Genomic DNA, 17,942 nt, shown 5'->3' with positions numbered 1-17,942 from the left:
CCCACCGCATAGGGCTCCCACCCCGCACACACACACCTTCTTGGTCTATGGACGAGCACTTTAACCACAGGGCTGAGCACCTGAGCCTGGGGATGGAGAAGTCTCTCCTGGTCCCCCCTCTACATTTGCCTCCTCTGGGTGGGGTGGGGGGGGAGAAGGGGGAGGCTTGCTCTGGCAGGGGGAGGGAGAGGAGGGCAGAGGGAGGTGGGTAAGGAAATGGAGAAGGGACATTTGATGAATATGGTGCTGGGAAGGGACACCAGGTGGGAGAGGTGTCCCAGCTACAAGAAGTGGTCCAGATGGGCCATGGTAAACAGCACTGTCCGCAAGGCCTGATGCCTCCCCAAAGGAAGGGCTCAGCTGACACAGGAGCCACCAGCCCCCCCACCCTCCAGGAGATAGGCTGTTCAGGCACAAGCCCACTCACACATGCACTTAAGCTCACCAACACTCGAACACACTGAAGAAGACCCAGAGTGTTCCAAGGTCTCATGACTCAAACTGTGGTCCGTGGACCAGGAACATCAGTATTCCCTGGGAACTCATTAAAACTGCAGGTCTCAGCCCTACCCCAGACCTGCCAAATCTGAACCTGCATTTTAACAAGATCCCCAGAGATACGTATGCCCACTCTAGCCAGAGACTTGCTGCTAAAAGTGGGCCCGCAGACCCACGCTTACGGCACAGTTCAGAGGAGCTCCAGGCACTCACCCTAAAACATTTATTCAGCTCCTAACTTGTGACAGCAGCGCTCGCAGGGCCTGCCCCCCTGGCAGGCACTCAATAAATGACTCTGAAACCAGGGCTGCAGTGAAAGGCTGTGCAGGTTGCTGACTCACAAACTCATCCCCACCCCCACCCACACATACCCAAGCCGCTGGGTGGGGGCTGAACTGCAGCCCCAGCTCCACCCTCCAATCCAGGGCTGTGTCTGCTCGGGGAGGCGGGATGCCTTTACTAACTCAGGCAAAGTCTGGACTCACCCACAAGGCCACAGTATGGGCTCAAGGCGGCCCTGCCTGGATCTAGTCTCACCTGTGTCCTCATGATGGTCTTGATGGCTGCTTCAAACTCCTCCGAGTTGTTGTAGTCGACGGTCCACACGTGCGGCTTGCCAATGAAGTTCTCTGCGTAGGGGTGCTGGGAGAACACCTGGAGGGCACAGGGGCAGGCGGCTGGGCCAGGTGGAGGGAGGTACCCCAATGGGCCATCTCTCCCTCTGCCCAACCTCAGTCTCCCTTCTCCAGGCACTGCAGGGGTGCTAACCCTGGGCCCTCCCCACCTAGGCCAGGCCCTCCCACTCACCTCTCGGGAAGTGGGCTTGCCTCTGAAGAACTCATGGTTGAGAGAGCTGTGGGGTGGGCTGAAGCGGGACTGCAGAAAGATGCAGCCGTTGGCGATGGCCTCCAGCGGGGCAGGGCCCTCGTAGGGGAAGCCAAACCCTATGAAGAGCTGAAGAAGTCGAGGGGACAATGACCAGGGGAGACTGGGTCGCTGCACCCCCAGAGTCCCAGGAAGCTGGGGCAAGGTTAGGGGCTGGGAAGGTCACAGGAGGCACCTGGGGCAATAAAGACAGCCAGCCCAGCTATGTGCCATGGGTAAGCCACTTTTGTGCTTTGGGTCTGTTTCCCCATTTGTGAAATGAGGGTTCCTGTTAGGTAATCTTGGAGCCCTGGTGGCACAGTGTTTAAGAGCTTGGCTGCAAACCATAAAGTCGGCAGTTCGAATCCAACAGCTGCTCCTTGGAAACTGTATGGGACAGTTCTACTCTGTCCTATTGGGTTGCTATGAGTCGGAATTGACTCCATTAAAATGAGTTTTTTATTAGATAATCTCAGTGGCCTCTTCCTGCTCTAACAGGCTATAATTCTGGGGGCACAGGAGAAAAGCAAGGGTCTCAATTTAGAAGGCCACAGAATCACACCTATGGCTGGCTTCAAAGGACCTCTGCTAACTCATCCTAAAAACGTTCATTCAGCACCTGAGCTAGCAATGCTCACAACAAGGTCTGGCCCCCAGCAGGTGCTCAAAATGATTCTGAATCCAGGGCTGCCATGTACAGTTGTTCAGGTTGCTCACTGCACAAAGGCACCCTCTTCTCCCATATGCAGACCACAAGGCCAAGGAAGGAAGCTAGGACTAGCTAGGTCAGGAGTAGGACTAGAAGATGGCTGGAGACCCTCCAGCCTCAGGTGACACTTCAGGGCCCACTAGCAGGGACATGTCCACTGTGTTAGCCACGGCTCCAAAGGTACAGCTCAGGGACTTCCAGAGGCAACCAGTCAGGGTCTAGCGGCCTGATGGAATTCTAGCAAGGACCCTTCTCTCAGCTTACCCACCCGGTGGGAGGCCTCCTCTCCCTAGTGGCCGCCCCATTTCTGCTCCTGGACTCTGGTCAGCCCCAGGAGGATCTGGCATGGGGCCAGAGAGCAGAGCATGCTGGGCCTGAATGCAAGGGGATGGGGCCATGAGTGATGGTGGCAGGCATGGCAAGCACACTGGAGTGACCATGTCAGCATCTGTGGCTAGGCTCGGGTAAGGACAGTGGAGGGGTCAGCTTACTTTGGCCTTGCGCAACAGTTGCTGGAACTCAGGCTGGGGGAGGAGGCCGTGGTTCTTCACAAAGGCTGGGACCTCGGGGGGCCGCTGGCTCTCATAATACACAGTGCCATGGATCTCCATGTACTTGTTCAGGATGCTCAGGAACTTTTCCTTCCCCTGCAAGATGAGAAGAGGTGGGAGCCTTGCCTCCACAACGAAAGTCAAAGCCTAGTGGAAGAGACACTCCTGGTCTGGAAATCAGAAAATATGGGGCTGGGTCTTAGGTCTGCCATGAACCAGCTGTGTGAACTGGGCAAGGCCCCTCTCCTCTCAGACACTGGACTAGATCAGAGGTTTCAGAACAATTTTTAGCCATGGGACTGTTTTCTCCCCAAAGGAACCCTAGGGGACCAACATTTAAATGGATCAAAGTGGAGCCGCATGGTCTGATTGGCTTTCTCTGAAGGCTGATGGCCTCCAAGGACCTCTGAGGAGTCCTGGAGCTGTGTAGAGCCTGAATCATCAATCCATCCATCCAATCCATTCATCCATCCATCTATCCAATCCACCCAACCACATCCATCCCATTTCATCCATCCATCCATCATCCATTGAATCCACCCATCCACTCATGCTGCATATATTTATTGGGGTCAAAAGAAGGCACAGCAGGACAAGATAACACCTCAGCCTCTAGGCACCCACCCTGACCCTCTGGGCTGGGGCTCTGAGCGGGAAGCTGTGGTCAGTGTAGAAGGTGGTGATGGGGGACCTCGGTAGGCATCAACACATAATTCTGGTACTAGGGTGCTATCTGCTTGTCCTTGGCTGAATTTTTGAGGTTTGCAGAAGAGAGAAAGGGATAAACTGAAAGTAACTTCAACATCTTGGAGAGGACGGGGAGGAGAGTCTTTTCAGGGAGGGTGTTATGGACTGAATTGTGTCCCCCAAAAATGTGTGTCAACTTTGCTAGGCCATGATTCCCAGCAGTGTGTGGTTGTCCACCATTTTGTCATCTGATGGGATTCTCGTCTGTGTTGTAAATCCTACCTCTATGATGTTAATGAGGCGGATTAGAGGCAGTTATGTTAATCAGGCAGGACTCAATCTATAGGATTACTACGTTGTATCTTGAGTCAATCTCTTTTGAGAAAGAAAAGAGAGAATCCAGCAGAGAAGAGGGGGCCTCCTACCACCATGAAAGAAGTGCAGGGGGTGGAGCATGTCCTTTAGACCCAGAGTCCCTGTGCTGAGAAGCTCCTAGACCAAGGGAAGATTGATGACAAGGACTTTCCCCCAGAACCAACAGAGAGAGAGAAAGCCTTCCCTGGAGCTGGCGCCCTGAATTCAGATTTCTAGCCCCCTAGACTGTGAGAGGAAACCCTGGTGGCGTAGTGGTTAAGTGCTATGGCTGCTAACCATAGGGTCAGCAGTTTGAATCCGTCAGGGGCTCCTTGGAAACTCTATGGGGCAGTTCTATTCTGTCCTACAGGGTCGCTATGAGTTGGAATCGACTTGACAACCCTGGGTTTGGTTTTGGTTTTTTTTTTTTAGACTGTGAGAGAACAAACTTCTGTTTGTTAAAGCCATCCACTTGGGGTACTTCTGTTATAGCAGCACTAGATAACTCAGACAGAGATCAGTTCCCAGCAGGCAAATATGTTGGAGAAGAAGAGCCATGGTTCTCCATGTCCTGTTGCCCAGCCACAAGGCAGTGTGCGAGGAGCTTCAGTCCAGTTTTAGTCTAGAAGCCATGGCCTCTTCAAGAATGTTATGAATGGACATCAAGTTAACTCTTAACATTTCACATTTTGAAAATAAAATTTGTATAAAATTTTCATAAGGAGGGCTTCCACTTCTGGCAATGGCAGACTGTTGTTGTTGTTGTGGCCTGGGGTTGATTCCGACTCATAGCAACCCCACGTAACAGAGTAGAACTGCCCCCACAGGGTTTTCTAAGCTGTAATCTTTAGGGGAGCATATCCCCAGGTCTTTTTCCCTTGGAGCCACTGCGTGGGTTCGAACCACCAATCTTTCAGTTAATAACCTGTGCTTAACTGTTGCAACGTGGGGCTCCTAATGACAGACTAGGTAATACCTATCAACCCTGCAGCTGAGAAAAACTAGGAAAGATGGAAAAATGTAAAACACATACGCTCGAAGGCACTGGAAATGTAACAAAGAAAGACAAATTACAAGACCAAGATCCAGGAGAAGGAAAACAAGGTTGCTGAGCTCAGCATTTGGGTCGGCTTTTCCCCTTAGGGCATCTGCTGATTTCGGAGATAGCACAGAGGAAGCTGAGCAGAGCTTTTGGTAGCCTTGCAGAGCTGGGGAATAAAAATCACAGTTCAGGGCCTGCCAAGGACAGGGAGCCCTGATGGGAGCTCTGTACTTTGGTTTGAAGTCTGAGGTCCTACACCCTGGAAGGACGAATGGACCAGAAGGAGACTAGCCCTTGCAGAAGCTGAGTCTGTTTTAAATCCCCCCAATCACTCACTATAACTGGGTTACAGCGATCAGAATTGCTAGGGCCCCCACACGCAAGCCAAGAGACAAAATAAATCCTCTCTGGAAGAAGACAGCATCACCCTTGACATCATAATATTTCTATAATTTTTCATATTTGTTTTCCAGAGCTCAATAAAAACAAAAAATAACCAATGAAATCTCAATAAACATCGCAGCAGGAGTTTTGTAGCTATTGGCAGGCTGATTCTAAAACTTGCATGGAAATGCAAAGGACTTACAATGGACAAAATGACTTTGAAAAAGGAGAACAAAGTTAACGGATTTACACCGCCCTATTTGAAGACTCACCATTAAGCTACATACTCAAGACAACGTGGTATTGGTACCAAGACAAACAGACCAATGGGACAGAGTAGAGAGAAGAGAAATAGACTCAAACATATATGATCAAGTGGTTTTTGACAACGGTACGAAGGCAATTCAGTGAAAAAAGGGTAGCCTTTTCAACAAATGGTGTTGGACCATTGGATAGCCACAGGTGAGGGAGGAGTAGCAGAAGAGGGTGTTTTTTATGTATAAGGATAATGATCCCAAATGGAATATCAGAAATGTAAGTAGGAATGAAAAGCAATAAAAAAAAGGGTAAATATGTGGTAAATATAAACATTGACTTTATAAAACAATAATAATAAAACTTTTGGGGGTTTAATATATATGTTGTTGTTAGGTTCCGACTCATAGCAGCCCTATGTACAACAGAATGAAACACTGCCGGGTCCTGCGCCATCCTCACAATCGTTGCTATGTTTGAGCCCATTGTTGCAGCCCTGTGTCAGTCCATGTCGTTGAGGTTCTTCCTCTCTTTCACTGACCCTCTACTTTAGCAAGCATGATGTCCTTCTCCAGGGACTGATCCTTCCTGGTAACATGTCCAAAGTATGTGAGATGAAATTTTGCCATCCTTGCCTCTAAGGAGCATTCTGGTTGCATTTCTTCCAAGACAGATTTGTTTGTTCTTTTGGCGGTCCACGGTGTATTCAGTATTCTTCGCCAACACCATAAATCAAAGGCATCAATTCTTCTGCAGTCATCTTTTTTCATTGCCCAGCTGTCGCAAGCATACGAGGTGATTGAAAATACTATGGCTCGGGTCAGGGGCATCTTAGAACCCTCAGAGTGACATCTTTGCTTTTTAACACTTAAAAGAGATCCTTTGCAGATTTGCCCAAGGCAATGTGTCATTTGATTTCTCAACTGCTGCTTCTATGGGTGTTGATTGTGGATCCAAGCAAAATGAAATCCTTGACAACTTCAGTCTTTACTCTGTTTATCATGATGTTGGTTATTGGTCCAGTTGTGAGGATTTTTGTTTTCTTTATGTTGAGGTGTAATCCACACGGAAGGTTTCATCAAAAGTGCTTCACGTCCTCTTCACTTTCAGCAAGCAAGGTTGTCATCTGCATATTAAAATTTGTTAATGAGTCTTACTCCAATCTGGATGTCCTGTTCTTCATATCGTCCAGCTTCTCGGATTATTTGCTCAGCATACAGACTGAATAGGTATGGTGAAAGGATACAACCCTGACACACATCTTCCCTGACTTTAAACCACGCAGTACCCTCTTGTTCTGTTCTAACGACTGCCTCTTGGTCTATGTACAGGTTCCTCATGAGCACAATTAAGTGTTTTGGAATTCTCATTCTTCAAAATGTAATTTGTTATGGTCCACACAGTCGAACGCCTTTGCATAGTCGATAAAACACAGGTAAACATCCTTCCGGTATTCTCTGCTTTCAGCCAAGATCCATCTGACATCAGCAATGATATCCCTCACTCCACATCCTCTTCTGAATCTAGCTTGAACTTCCGGCAGTTCCCTGTCCATGTACTGCTGCAATCGCTTCTGAATGATCTTCAGCAAAATTTTACTTTCATGTGATATTGATGATAAACCAAAAACCAAACCCACTGCCATCGAGTCAATTCTGACTCATAGTGACCCTAGAGGACAGAGTAGAACTGCCCCGTAGAGTTTCCAAGGACCGCCTGGTGGATTCAAACTGCCGACATTTTGGTTAGCAGCCATAGCACTTAACCACTATCCCAGCAGGGTTTCCATATTGATGATATTGTTTGATAATTTCTGCATTCTCTTGGATCACCTTTCTTTGGAACGGGCACATTCTGTTGGATCACTTCCAGTCGGTTGGCCAGATAGCTGTCTTCCAAATTTCTTGGCATAGAGGAGTGAGCGCTTCCAGCACCTCATTTGTTTGTTGAAACATCTCAATTGGCACTCTTTCCATTTCTGGAGTCTTGTTTTTCACCAATGCCTTCAGTGCAACTTGGACTCCTTCCTTCAGTACCATCGATTCTTGATCATATGCTACCTCCTGAAATGGTTGAATGTCAACCAATTCTTTTTGATATACTGACTCTGTGTGTTCCTTCCACCTTCTTTTGATGCTTCTTGCATCATTTAGTATTCACCCTGTAGAATCCTTCAGTGTTGCAACTTGAGGCTTGAATTTTTTTCTTCAGTTCTTTCAGCTTGAGAAATGCTGAGTGTGTTCTTTCCTTTTGGTTTACTAACTTCAGGTCTTTGCACCTTTCATTATAATACTTCAGTTTGTCTTCTTGGGTTGCCCTTTGAAATCTTCTGTTCAGCTCTTTTACTTTATCATTTCTTCCTTTTTCTTTAGCTACTCAACATTCAAGAGCAAGTTTCAGAGTCTCTTCTGACATCCAATTTGGTCTTTTCTTTCTTTCCTGTCTTTTTAATGACCTCTTGCTTTCTTCATGTGTGATGTCCTTGATGTCATCCCACAACTCGTCTGGTCTTCGGTCATTAGTGTTTAATGGGTCAAATCTATTCTTGAGATGGTCTCTAAATTCCAGTGGGATATACTCAACATCATACTTTGGCTCTTGTAGACTTGTCCTAATTTTCTTCAGCTTCAACTTGAACTTGCATATGAGCAATTGATGGCCTGTTCCACAGTTGGCCCCTAGCCTTGTTCTGACTGATGATATTGAGCCTTTACAGTGTCTCTTTCCCCAGATGTAGTCGATTTGATAACTGTGTATTCCATTTGTCAAGGTCCATGTGCCTAGTGGCCATTTATGTTGCTGAAAAAAGGTATTTGCAATGAAGAAGTCCTTGGTCTTACAAAATTCTATCATGCAGTCTCCAACATCGTTTCTATCACAAAGGCCATATTTTCCAACGACTGTTCTTCCTTCTTTATTTCTAACTTTCGCATTCTAATCACCAGTAACTGTCAATGCATCTTGATTGCATGTTTGATCAATTTCAGACTGCAGAAGTTGGTAAAAAGTCTTCAATTTCCTCATCTTTGGTCTTAGTGGTTGGTAGGTAAATTAGAATAATAGTTGTATTAACTGGTGTTCCTTATAGGCTATGGATATTATCCAATCCTGATAGTGTTGTACTTCAGAATAGATCTTGAAATGTTCTTTTTGACAATGAAGGCAATACCATTCCTCTTTATATTGTCATTCCCAGTATAGCAGACCACATATGATTGTCTGATTCAAAATGGCCAATACCAGTCCATTTCAACTCACTAATGCCTAGGATATTGATGTTTATGTGTTCTGTTTCATTTTTGATGATTTCCAATTTTCCTAGATTCATACTTCGTACATTCCAGGTTCCAATTATTAATGGATTTTTGTAGCTGTTTCTTCTCATTTTGAGTTGTGCCTCGTCGGCAAATGAGGGTCTGAAAAGCTTGACTCCATCCATGTCGTCATGGTCAATTTGAGGAGGCAGCTCTTCCCCAGTCCTATTTTGAGTGCCTTCCAACCTGAGGGGCTCATCTTCTGGCACTATACCAGGCAATGTTCCGCTGCTATTCAAAAGGTTTTCACTGGCTAATTTTTTCAGAAGTAGACTGTTGGGTCCTTCTTCCTAGTCTGTCTTAGTCTGGAAGCTCAGCTGAAATCTGTCCACCATGGGTGACCCTGGTCATATTTGAAATACCAGTGGCATACCTTCCAGCATCACAGCAACATACAAACCCCCACAGTACAACAAACTGACAGATGTATGGGGTTAAAATATAGAAAGAGAATTAAAATACAATAACAGAAGATAAACTGAGGGGTGAAATTTAGTGTTTTATTATCCAAGAATAGGTCAAGACACTGATTTTTATTAGACTTTGATAAGTCAAGGGTGCATGTTGTAATTTCCAGGGTAACCACTAAAACAATATAAAAGAGAGTATAGTTACTCAGCTAAAATGAGGTGGGTTTAAAAAATATACCAAAGCAAAAGAAGATCAGAAATGAGCGGAAAAGAACATGGAACCAATGAGAAAAAGAAATAGAAATCAACTAGTAAGACCGTAGGTTTAAAGCCAAATATATGGCAATCACGTTAAATGTAAAAGGACTACTTTTCATAAAAGTAAATTAGACTTACAGTAAAAAAAAAAATAAGATCATATAGAAGGTATAAACTGTGAGTCAGATGTCGCCCGATGGCCTAATCCATCACTAGGGGCAACTACGATTAACGGTTTCTGACGTTCTTCCCAGAAACGCTGGTGTCGCAGTGGTTAAGAGCTCGGCTGCTAACCAAAAGGTCGGCAGTTCGAATCCACCAGGCACTCCTTCGAAACCCTATGGTGTAGTTCTATTCTGTCTTATAGGGTTTGTTCTCAGTGGTGCAGTGGTTAAGAGCTACAGCTGCTAACCAAAAGGTTGGCAGTACAAATCCATCCACCAGTTGCTTCTTGGAAACCCTATGGGGTAGTCCTACGGTTTTATGTACTTTCCTTAGATTTCTTCATGCACTTTAAGCATATAATGCATTTTCTTTAAAACATACACACAAGTCGGTACAGCCATTGTGGAAAACTGTTTTTTGTTTCCTCAAAAAGTTTAGCATAGAACTGTCATGTTGTTGTTGTTAGGTGCTGTCAAGTAGATTTCAACTCATAGCGACGCCACATGACAGAGTAAAACTGCCCCATAGGGTTTTCTACACTGTGGTCTTTACAGACACAGCTTGTCAAGTCTTTCTCCTGTGGAGCTGCTGTGTGGATTTGAACCACAAACCTTTTGGTTAGCAGCCTTATGACCCAGCAATTCCACTCTTAGGCATACACCCAGAAGACCTAAAAGCGGCAACACGAACAGACATATGTACACCAATGTTCATTGTAGCATTATTCACAACATCTAAAACGTGGAAACCGAAATGTCCGTCAACTGGTGAATGGATAAACAAGAGGCGGTATATCCACACGATGGAATATTACTCAGCCATAAAGAGGAATGAAGTCCTGATGCATGCCACAACATGGATAAACCTAGAGGACATTATGCTGAGCAAAATAAGTTACACACAAAAGGGCAAGTACTGTATTATATCATGTATATGAAATTAGTGATTATATAGAAACCATAAGTAATTAGTGATTACCGGAGCGGGAGGGAGGGAGGAAGTGGGGGTTTTTGCTTAGAATGAATTGAATGAATATTGATGGTGGTGGGCTAATTTGGAAAAAGATAGTGAGAATGGCTGCACAACTTGAAGAATGTAATCAGTCTCACTGAAGTGTATATGTAGAAATTGATAAGATACAGTATGTTTTGCTATACATATTGCTAAAATAAAAAAATTGAAAAAAAAAAAAACTCACACACACAAATGGGTTCAGCAACTTTTTTTTCCTACCTAACCCTGTATACATAAACCTAAAATTTCACAAAAAAATACGCTTAATACATCTGAGGTCTTTTGATATTTTTTGATTATATTGTTTCTGTGTTCTTCTATTCTGTTTCATTAATAAATGCTGTTCAAGGCCCTCTGAATTGACTTCATAATTTATCCATAGGTTAATCTTAGGGAAGTGGAGGTGTCTCAGAAGAAAGGCCTGGCAATCTGCTCTCAAAAAGGTCACAGCCTTGAAAACTCTAATACTGCAGCAGCTCTACTCTGCACACATGGAGTCGCCAGGAGTTGGAATCGACGCAATGGCAACTAACAACAATATTGTTGCTTTTCCTTTTGATTTCCCTGATTTTTTCCCCTTTGGTTCCCTTGGAGTCCCTGGGTGGTATAATAGTTAACATGCTCAGCTGATAACCAGAAAGGTGGGAGGTTTGAGTCTACCCAGAGGTGCCTTGGAAGAAAGGCCTGGCGATCTGCTTCTGAAAAATCAGCCATTGAAAACCCTCCGGAGCACAGTTCTACTCTGGCACACATGAGGTCGCCACAAGTCGGAATCCGCTCACCAGCAACTCATAACAACAACAAGCCTCTGCCTCAGGCTCTACGTTCTGCAGGATCCAGAATAGGACTGGCTCCTTGGCACAAAAATCGCCAAACACCTGGCTGTGGATGACTCCTGGCTCCTGCTGCCCGTAAGGATGCGGCGACCTCTCTGTCTTCCTCCCTCCTCCCTCTTCCGGTTCTCTGCCACCTGGCCCTCTGAATTTGTCCCATGATGCTGCTTTCATTTTTCTCTTCATCCACCCACCTCTGACTTCCTGTGGTTGCAAACACCAGAGCAAACCTTTCTTTTTTGGGAAGCAGTTTCTTTGAGGTCCCTTGCTGAACAGTACTGCTCTGGGCTATCACAGAAGTTCCTGAGCCAAAGATAAAACCCTTCTCTTCCCAGACTTCATAACCTCTCATCCTCTCAGGGCAGTTTCTTAACGGTGTTTTCTGGTAAAGGCAGATAGTCTGTTCTATTGCCCTCCAACTTTGCCCCTTCTCTCAGTACCCCATGCACAGGGGCTTTCTTGGTGTAGGGTAATGCTATTCAGCTATATGCATCCCTCCTAATGGAGTCAGTTTCGCTCCTCCCGAAGCCTGCTGGGGATGAATTCTGGATGGACTTGGGCTAAGGTGCGAGGCCAGGAGTGGTGTGACTGGGCTGGTGGCCAAGGCTGAGGAACGCCTTAGCAATCAGAAGAGAAACATCTGGGGCTGGACGTGCAGTCCCTGGGAACGCTGGCTGCCCAAGGATGTGGGAGAAAAACAACGAGCCTTGGTCTCAGCTTGTGTCCCCTGCTAGGCAGAGCCCTAAACTGGTCCAGCTGCCACCCTGGGCCGACAGTCCTGTAAGTAAGCTTCCCAATAAACCACGTGTCATGATCATTGGTTTCGGAGTCTTTCTTCGATCTCCTGGACACGTGGCCAACCTTGGGTTCAGGTGCCACTGGGTTGTTACACCGTAATTGGCAACCGTCTTGTTTTGCATCGAACAAGAACCACCCGTCAGTCCCTCGCCCACACCCTGCGGCAGGCGCTGTCCCTCAACAGGGCTCTTCGACTTTTATTCCTGCTTGCAGTGTTTTCCTCTGCCACTATCCAAGGGCTCAGAAGCCTGGTGAGGCTACACAGGGTTGGGATTAAGTGTCCTGGCTCTGGAATACATAGACGTAGGCTGGAATCCCACCTCTGCCACTTATTAGCTGTGGGACTTGAACAAGTCACTTTAAACTTCTGTTCCTCGGTTCCCTCATTTGTAGAATGAGGATGACAATATTGAGTAGGTACCTCATAGTGTGAAGGCTAAATGTGAGCACTTAGCACAATGTACACACTCAATGGATATTTAAAAAAAAAAAAAAAAAAAAGCTGCTGTCGAGTTGAACTGACTCAGGGCGACCCCATGTGTGTCAGAGTATAACTGTGCACCATAGGGTTTTTAATGGCTGATTTTTTGAACGTAGATTGCCAGACCTTTCTTCCAAGGCGCTTCTGGGTGGACCTGAACTTCCAGCTTTTTGGTTAGCAGCTGTGTACATTAACTGTTTGCACCACCCAGGGGCTTCACGTAGGATATCAAACCCATTGCCTTCGAGTCGATTCCAACTCATAGAGACCCTATAGGACAGAGTAGAACTGCCTTATAGAGTTTTCAGGGTTGTAATCTTTACGGAAGTAGGCTGCCACATCTTTCTCCAGCGGAGAAGCTGGTGGGTTTGAATTCTCAATAGCAGCTGAGTGCTAAACCACTGCGCCACCAGGTGCTCAATATATGTTTCCCATTATCAGCATCATTATCATTAATCTTGACCTCATGCCACCTGCTTTAGGTAATGACACATCCTACCCCAGCCCTCTCACCCCCTTGAAGCTGCCCTTCAACCATGCCTAGCCAGACCTTGACCTCCCGGCCCCTGCCTCTCCTGCTGCAGAGGGACCCAGAGAAGAGCCCCTCTTGCACCTGGTCTCCCCCTCACCCTCCTCCCAACCTTCATCTATCACGGGAGCCACCCACCCCAGAAAGCTTGACTCGGGAGCATCCCCATCGTAGACCCCACAGCGCCGCCCTGGAGAGGGGATGGGAGGATGGGCAGAAGAGGCACATACAAACCATCGCCATACCTGGAGCTGCCCCATCGCCACGGATGCACAGAGGAGAGAGGAGAGAGCATGTTAGTACCTGGTCAGCAGGCAGCACCCCACATAGGCAGCTCTTCTCTGGGGACCCCCAGCCCTGAAGATGGGGTTCTAACCCCAAAGGCTGTGCCTTCTTCACTGTCTCTTGTCCCACAGAACCTGCAAGTCCAGCCTAACCTCCTTGCCAGGCTCACATTGCTAACTGACTTGTTCCGGGGTGGGGGGGTGGGGAGTGTGGAGGATTTGGTCATAGTCCCTGATAAAGTGACCATTTGAGTTGATTGCAACGGGTTTGGAGACAGAGCTGGGGTGGGGGCGAATGGTCAGCCTCCAGGCTGGGTGTCTTTCCATGGCAGTTAATGACTTTTTTCTGAACCATGAATGGGTGCCATTATCCACCATCCAGCACTGGGGCAGGGGGAGCTGAGTCCAAGGAGCAGGAGCTGGGGACCAAGCACCCCCAAGCTGGTGGCCTCACCTTCCAGATGCCTGGCTCCTTGCCGTACACCACGGCCATGTTGCTGGCCTTGCTGCCCCTGATGAGCTGCTTCTCTGTCTCGTTGAGCTCCTCGGACACGAAGCCCATGAAGGAGTTGTCCGGGGTGTGAGCTGCAGCCCAAGCATGGGGACACGGACGGGTTATCAACAGCAGGATACACTGGTCTCCTGGATGGGCCCCGTGGGTGGGCCCCATTGGCAGGGATGGAGAAGGTGACAAGGAGAGGTCACCATCAGCTGAACACACCTGTCTCCTGGACTGGCCCTATAGGGCGCCCCCATCAGCAGGGATGGAGAAGTAGGCGGGAGGTTCTGGTGGGGTGACAGTGCCCCGAGTGCTTTGCACCCAGCATCTCACTTCCCCAGAGACTGTTGCAAAACCTTGGAGTGGAAGGAAACCTGAGGGCATCTCGTCCCCCCACTGGTTTTCAGATGGCAAAACTGAGGCATACGACAGGTGCAGCCAAGGGCCATGGACCCACCAGGACTCTGATTGTATCATAAGCCCCTCCCCCAGGCAGCTCAGATGCTCGAGCCCAAAGCCAAGGTGCCATCTTTGGATCCTTCCACTTCCCTCACTCCACGCGGATCATTCCATTAGCTCAGATGGGTTTTCTTGAATCACCTCCACCACTGCCACCTGGTTCAGGCTGCCATCACTGCTCTCCTGGGCTGCTGTGACAGCCACTTCTCTGTCTCTGCACTTGTCTAGATAGTCTTTTCTCCCAAGTAATCCTTTCAAATTGAGGTCAGACCAGGTCCCCCCAGAAGCCGAAGTTCCTACAACCATCTAAGAGGCCCTGCAGGACCAGCCCCATTCCTGACTGCATCTTTTACCATTTTCCTGCCCTCCCCCTCCTCCTTCTCCCCTCCCCTTCCCCTATCTACCATCTCCCTCCCTCACTTCCCCTCCCCCCTTCCCTATCTCCCCTTCCCCTCCCCCCTTACTCTCCTGGGCTTACTTTTGCTTTCCACACAGGTCTTGACCCAAATGCCCCACAGAGAGGTCTTTCCTGACCCCTGTCACACCCTGTCCCTGACCCTGCTTCATTTTTTGTCACAGCACTGAACTACCAGGCACTATGTTAGATATTTATTTATCTATTGTTAGAATATAAGCCCCATGAGGGCTGGAGTTCTTTTCTCCTTGTGTCCCCAGCACCTAGAACAGAGCCCAACCCACTGGGTGAATGAATCCCTAGATGCACATCTTCACTTTCACACCTCCGAGCTCCTGCACCTGCTGTTCCCTCTGCCTGGAATGCCCTTCCAGAATGAGCTCCTATTCAGCCTTCAAGGCCCCACTCACATGTCGCCTCCTCCAAGAAGCCTACTCTCAGGTCCCTCGTGGCCCCATCTGCTGTGGTTAGGTCTCCGTTACAGCACAGGTCACCCACTGCCTTACTCACTGCCCACAGCCCCTGGAACCCAACACATGCGGGACAGGCAGTAAGTTTTATCTTGTGGCCGATCCTGCAGCCAGGCCCGGGGTGCTCTGTCTGTCCTGAGCAGTGATCGAGGGGTAGGCTCAGGTGCCAGGTGTTTGTAATCCCTCCCTTTTGTGTCCTCAGGTCTTAAATATTTATTAAATCCAATGAAATTGAATCTGCCTTCCTACGTGGAAGATGCTACGCACATCCTTGATTTTCCAGAATAGCCCAGGTTTCAAATCCCCTCATTACTCCGTTTCAGATGCACGTTTTTCTTCACATTTTAACATCTCTGAAATAGGGATGCATCTTTTAATCAAGCGTGTATATTTACTGCTGTGTTTCTACCCTCTTCAAATAAAGTTGTAATAAATGGTGCCTTTTTTTTTTTTTTTTTTTCCAACAGATGCAGGTTCCTGTCACGGTCCCCAAGGGCTCCCTGGTTCTTGGGTCTGAAACTCTGACGCTGTAGCAATGGGCCTTTGCTGGCTGCAGAACAAAAGGGTCTTTTTGTAGAGCTTCAGGAGGGTAAGGAGGGGCCCCGGGGGCCTGGAGCTCTTTCTGTTCGCCTGGTCAGGGCAAGGTGAGCTCTCCCCTCTGGGAGGTTCTGCCCAGGCCTGGGAGGAAGGTCCTAGGAGGCAGAGGTGACCCACCTGCCCAGCCTATGTCCTCCTCCCTGCAGGCCCCTCTCCCCACATACCACCTTCCCCTTTTCTCTGCAGCTAAAGAATCCATCACTAAGCTGCCCTGCTTTCACCAACTCCACCAGAAGGGACAGATTTGGAACACAATCAGCTAAACAGTGGGAGCGGGAAGGGGAAGTATTGCAGCCAATTAAAATAACAGGGATGATCAGCAAAGAGCTCCTGGGGGCAGTGCCAGGGCAAGGCTGGGAGAGGCAGACAGCCTCTGGGTTAGCTCAGCAGGGAAATCAACTGGGCTGGCCGAGGAAGAGGTCTGCTCAAGAATTCTTTCCTGGACTCTGTGTACTGTATTATTACAACGGCAAGCCTCATCCTTTCTCTCCTGTCCCCTCTTTATCAATCAGCATTTCTGAGCACCCGGATGGGCTCCAGGGTTAGGAGATAAATCAGCCCGTGTCCCTGTTTTGACTGGTTCGTCATCTACCAGGGAATATGCATAAGCAAATAAAAAAGCCAGTTACTGCGGAGTCAGTTCCAACTCATGGCCACCCCATGTGTGCCAGAGTATAGCTGTGCTCCATAGAGGTCTTGGTGGCTGATAGTTCTGAAGCAGATCGCCAGGCCTTTCTTCTGAGGTGCCTCCGGGTGGACTCAAACCGAAAGGATGGAGACAATCACCTAGGGACTCCCTAAACTGATACCTCTTATACATTTCAATATGTACTTCTACAGAATTAGGCTTAAGAGTTATAGAAACAGAGGTGAAGGAGCAAAACAAGTCTGCCTGCGATGGGAGATGTGGGCATCAGTGAAAGTGATGGTAAAGAGAGGGGACATCTGACCTGGGCTTTGGAGGATGCGTAGGAGTTTTGCCAGGCTTGGACTTCCATTTCCAGTGGGATCCACCCCAGGACAAGTCCTTATCTTCTCAGTGTAGGTTACTGCAGGAGCCTCTTAACCCATCTGCTTCCCTGTACTCTTCCACTACCCCTTTGGCCATCTGCAGCCTACCAGGACAATGTTCCTCAAAACACCTTTTTTCCATGACATCCCTAGCTCAATAACCTACAGCAGATCTCAAATTCCAGTATCAAGTATAAACTCAGGAACCTTCACTAAAAGACCCCGCCCTCCACCCCCCACAGATCCTCCAAGTCCCTCTTTCCAGCCTCAGAGCTGGTTTCTTCCCTTCCAAGTGACTTAATTCCCAAGGCCCTGAACTCCTTTTGGTCTCTGCTATCACATATGCTGTTTCTGCAGCCTGGCACATCACCCCCAGACATCTCCCTGTGACCCACCCCACTCCAGTTGCTCTTCTCTTGGGAGGAAGTTTCTCTTTTTGGAGCCTGTGCAACCTTCGAATGGGCCCTGGGATGGGAGTCTGGTCCCCACTGAGCCACTGACCCCAGATGGGCTACTCTCTCTCTGACCCTCCGTTTTCTCATCTGGACCACATGGGCTCTGGGGAAACTTGCCACCTTCCCAGCCTTCTGGGATCCTAGCAAGCTACCCTTATTTACTTAGAAACCTCATCAGCCCCCAAAACAGCCTAGAACCTGGGAAGAAAGAGAAAAGAATCTCTGAGACACCCCAAAAGAGATGCCCAAATTTGACAGGCTAGATAGAGACCATGTACTTGTATCTCGGGACTGGCTCAGAGACAGGTTTTGCTCCTAATTTAGATGCAAGCCTAACAAGGGTGCTTATCTGGCTTTCTGGCCCAGAGTCTTCAAAGCACCACAAATTAGACGCACAAGATGCTTCGGGAGGCAGATCTACTGATAATTAACAGTGATAGCTGACGGCCATCCGGCAAGGAGAGAAAGACCCATACCAGGCAGAAGACACGAGAAGGGGTCGCTCAGCAAGGCAACACACGGCCCCACACCTCTGCCACCCAGAAGGCAGACCCCGCACGGGAGGGAGTCCTCAAGAAAAGATTCAAGTATTCCTGCAGTCTGCGT

The 17,942-nt window shown here is 48.1% G+C and overlaps 1 protein-coding gene across 5 annotated transcripts in view; it reads right to left on the bottom strand.

Annotated features, from left to right (window-relative positions):
• Nucleotides 1-17,942, bottom strand: part of MGAT5B (alpha-1,6-mannosylglycoprotein 6-beta-N-acetylglucosaminyltransferase B) — a 78,346-nt gene that overhangs the window by 6,479 nt on the left and 53,925 nt on the right. For 4 of the 5 annotated variants that reach the window (XM_049860532.1, XM_049860535.1, XM_049860534.1 and 1 more), the window contains exons 11-14: nucleotides 13,885-14,015; nucleotides 2,563-2,718; nucleotides 1,306-1,452; nucleotides 1,036-1,152 (exon numbers count right to left, since the gene is read on the bottom strand). In XM_049860532.1, the coding sequence (XP_049716489.1) occupies nucleotides 1,036-1,152; nucleotides 1,306-1,452; nucleotides 2,563-2,718; nucleotides 13,885-14,015 (551 nt within the window). The remainder of the gene's footprint in view (nucleotides 1-1,035; nucleotides 1,153-1,305; nucleotides 1,453-2,562; nucleotides 2,719-13,884; nucleotides 14,016-17,942) is intronic. The other variant, XM_049860533.1, reaches the window with a different exon arrangement.

The sequence above is a fragment of the Elephas maximus genome, chromosome 19 (genome assembly GCF_024166365.1).
Source record: "Elephas maximus indicus isolate mEleMax1 chromosome 19, mEleMax1 primary haplotype, whole genome shotgun sequence".
Lineage (NCBI taxonomy): Eukaryota > Metazoa > Chordata > Mammalia > Proboscidea > Elephantidae > Elephas > Elephas maximus.
Note: the sequence above shows the minus strand (reverse complement) of the source record. Positions and strands in the feature narration are given on the sequence as shown.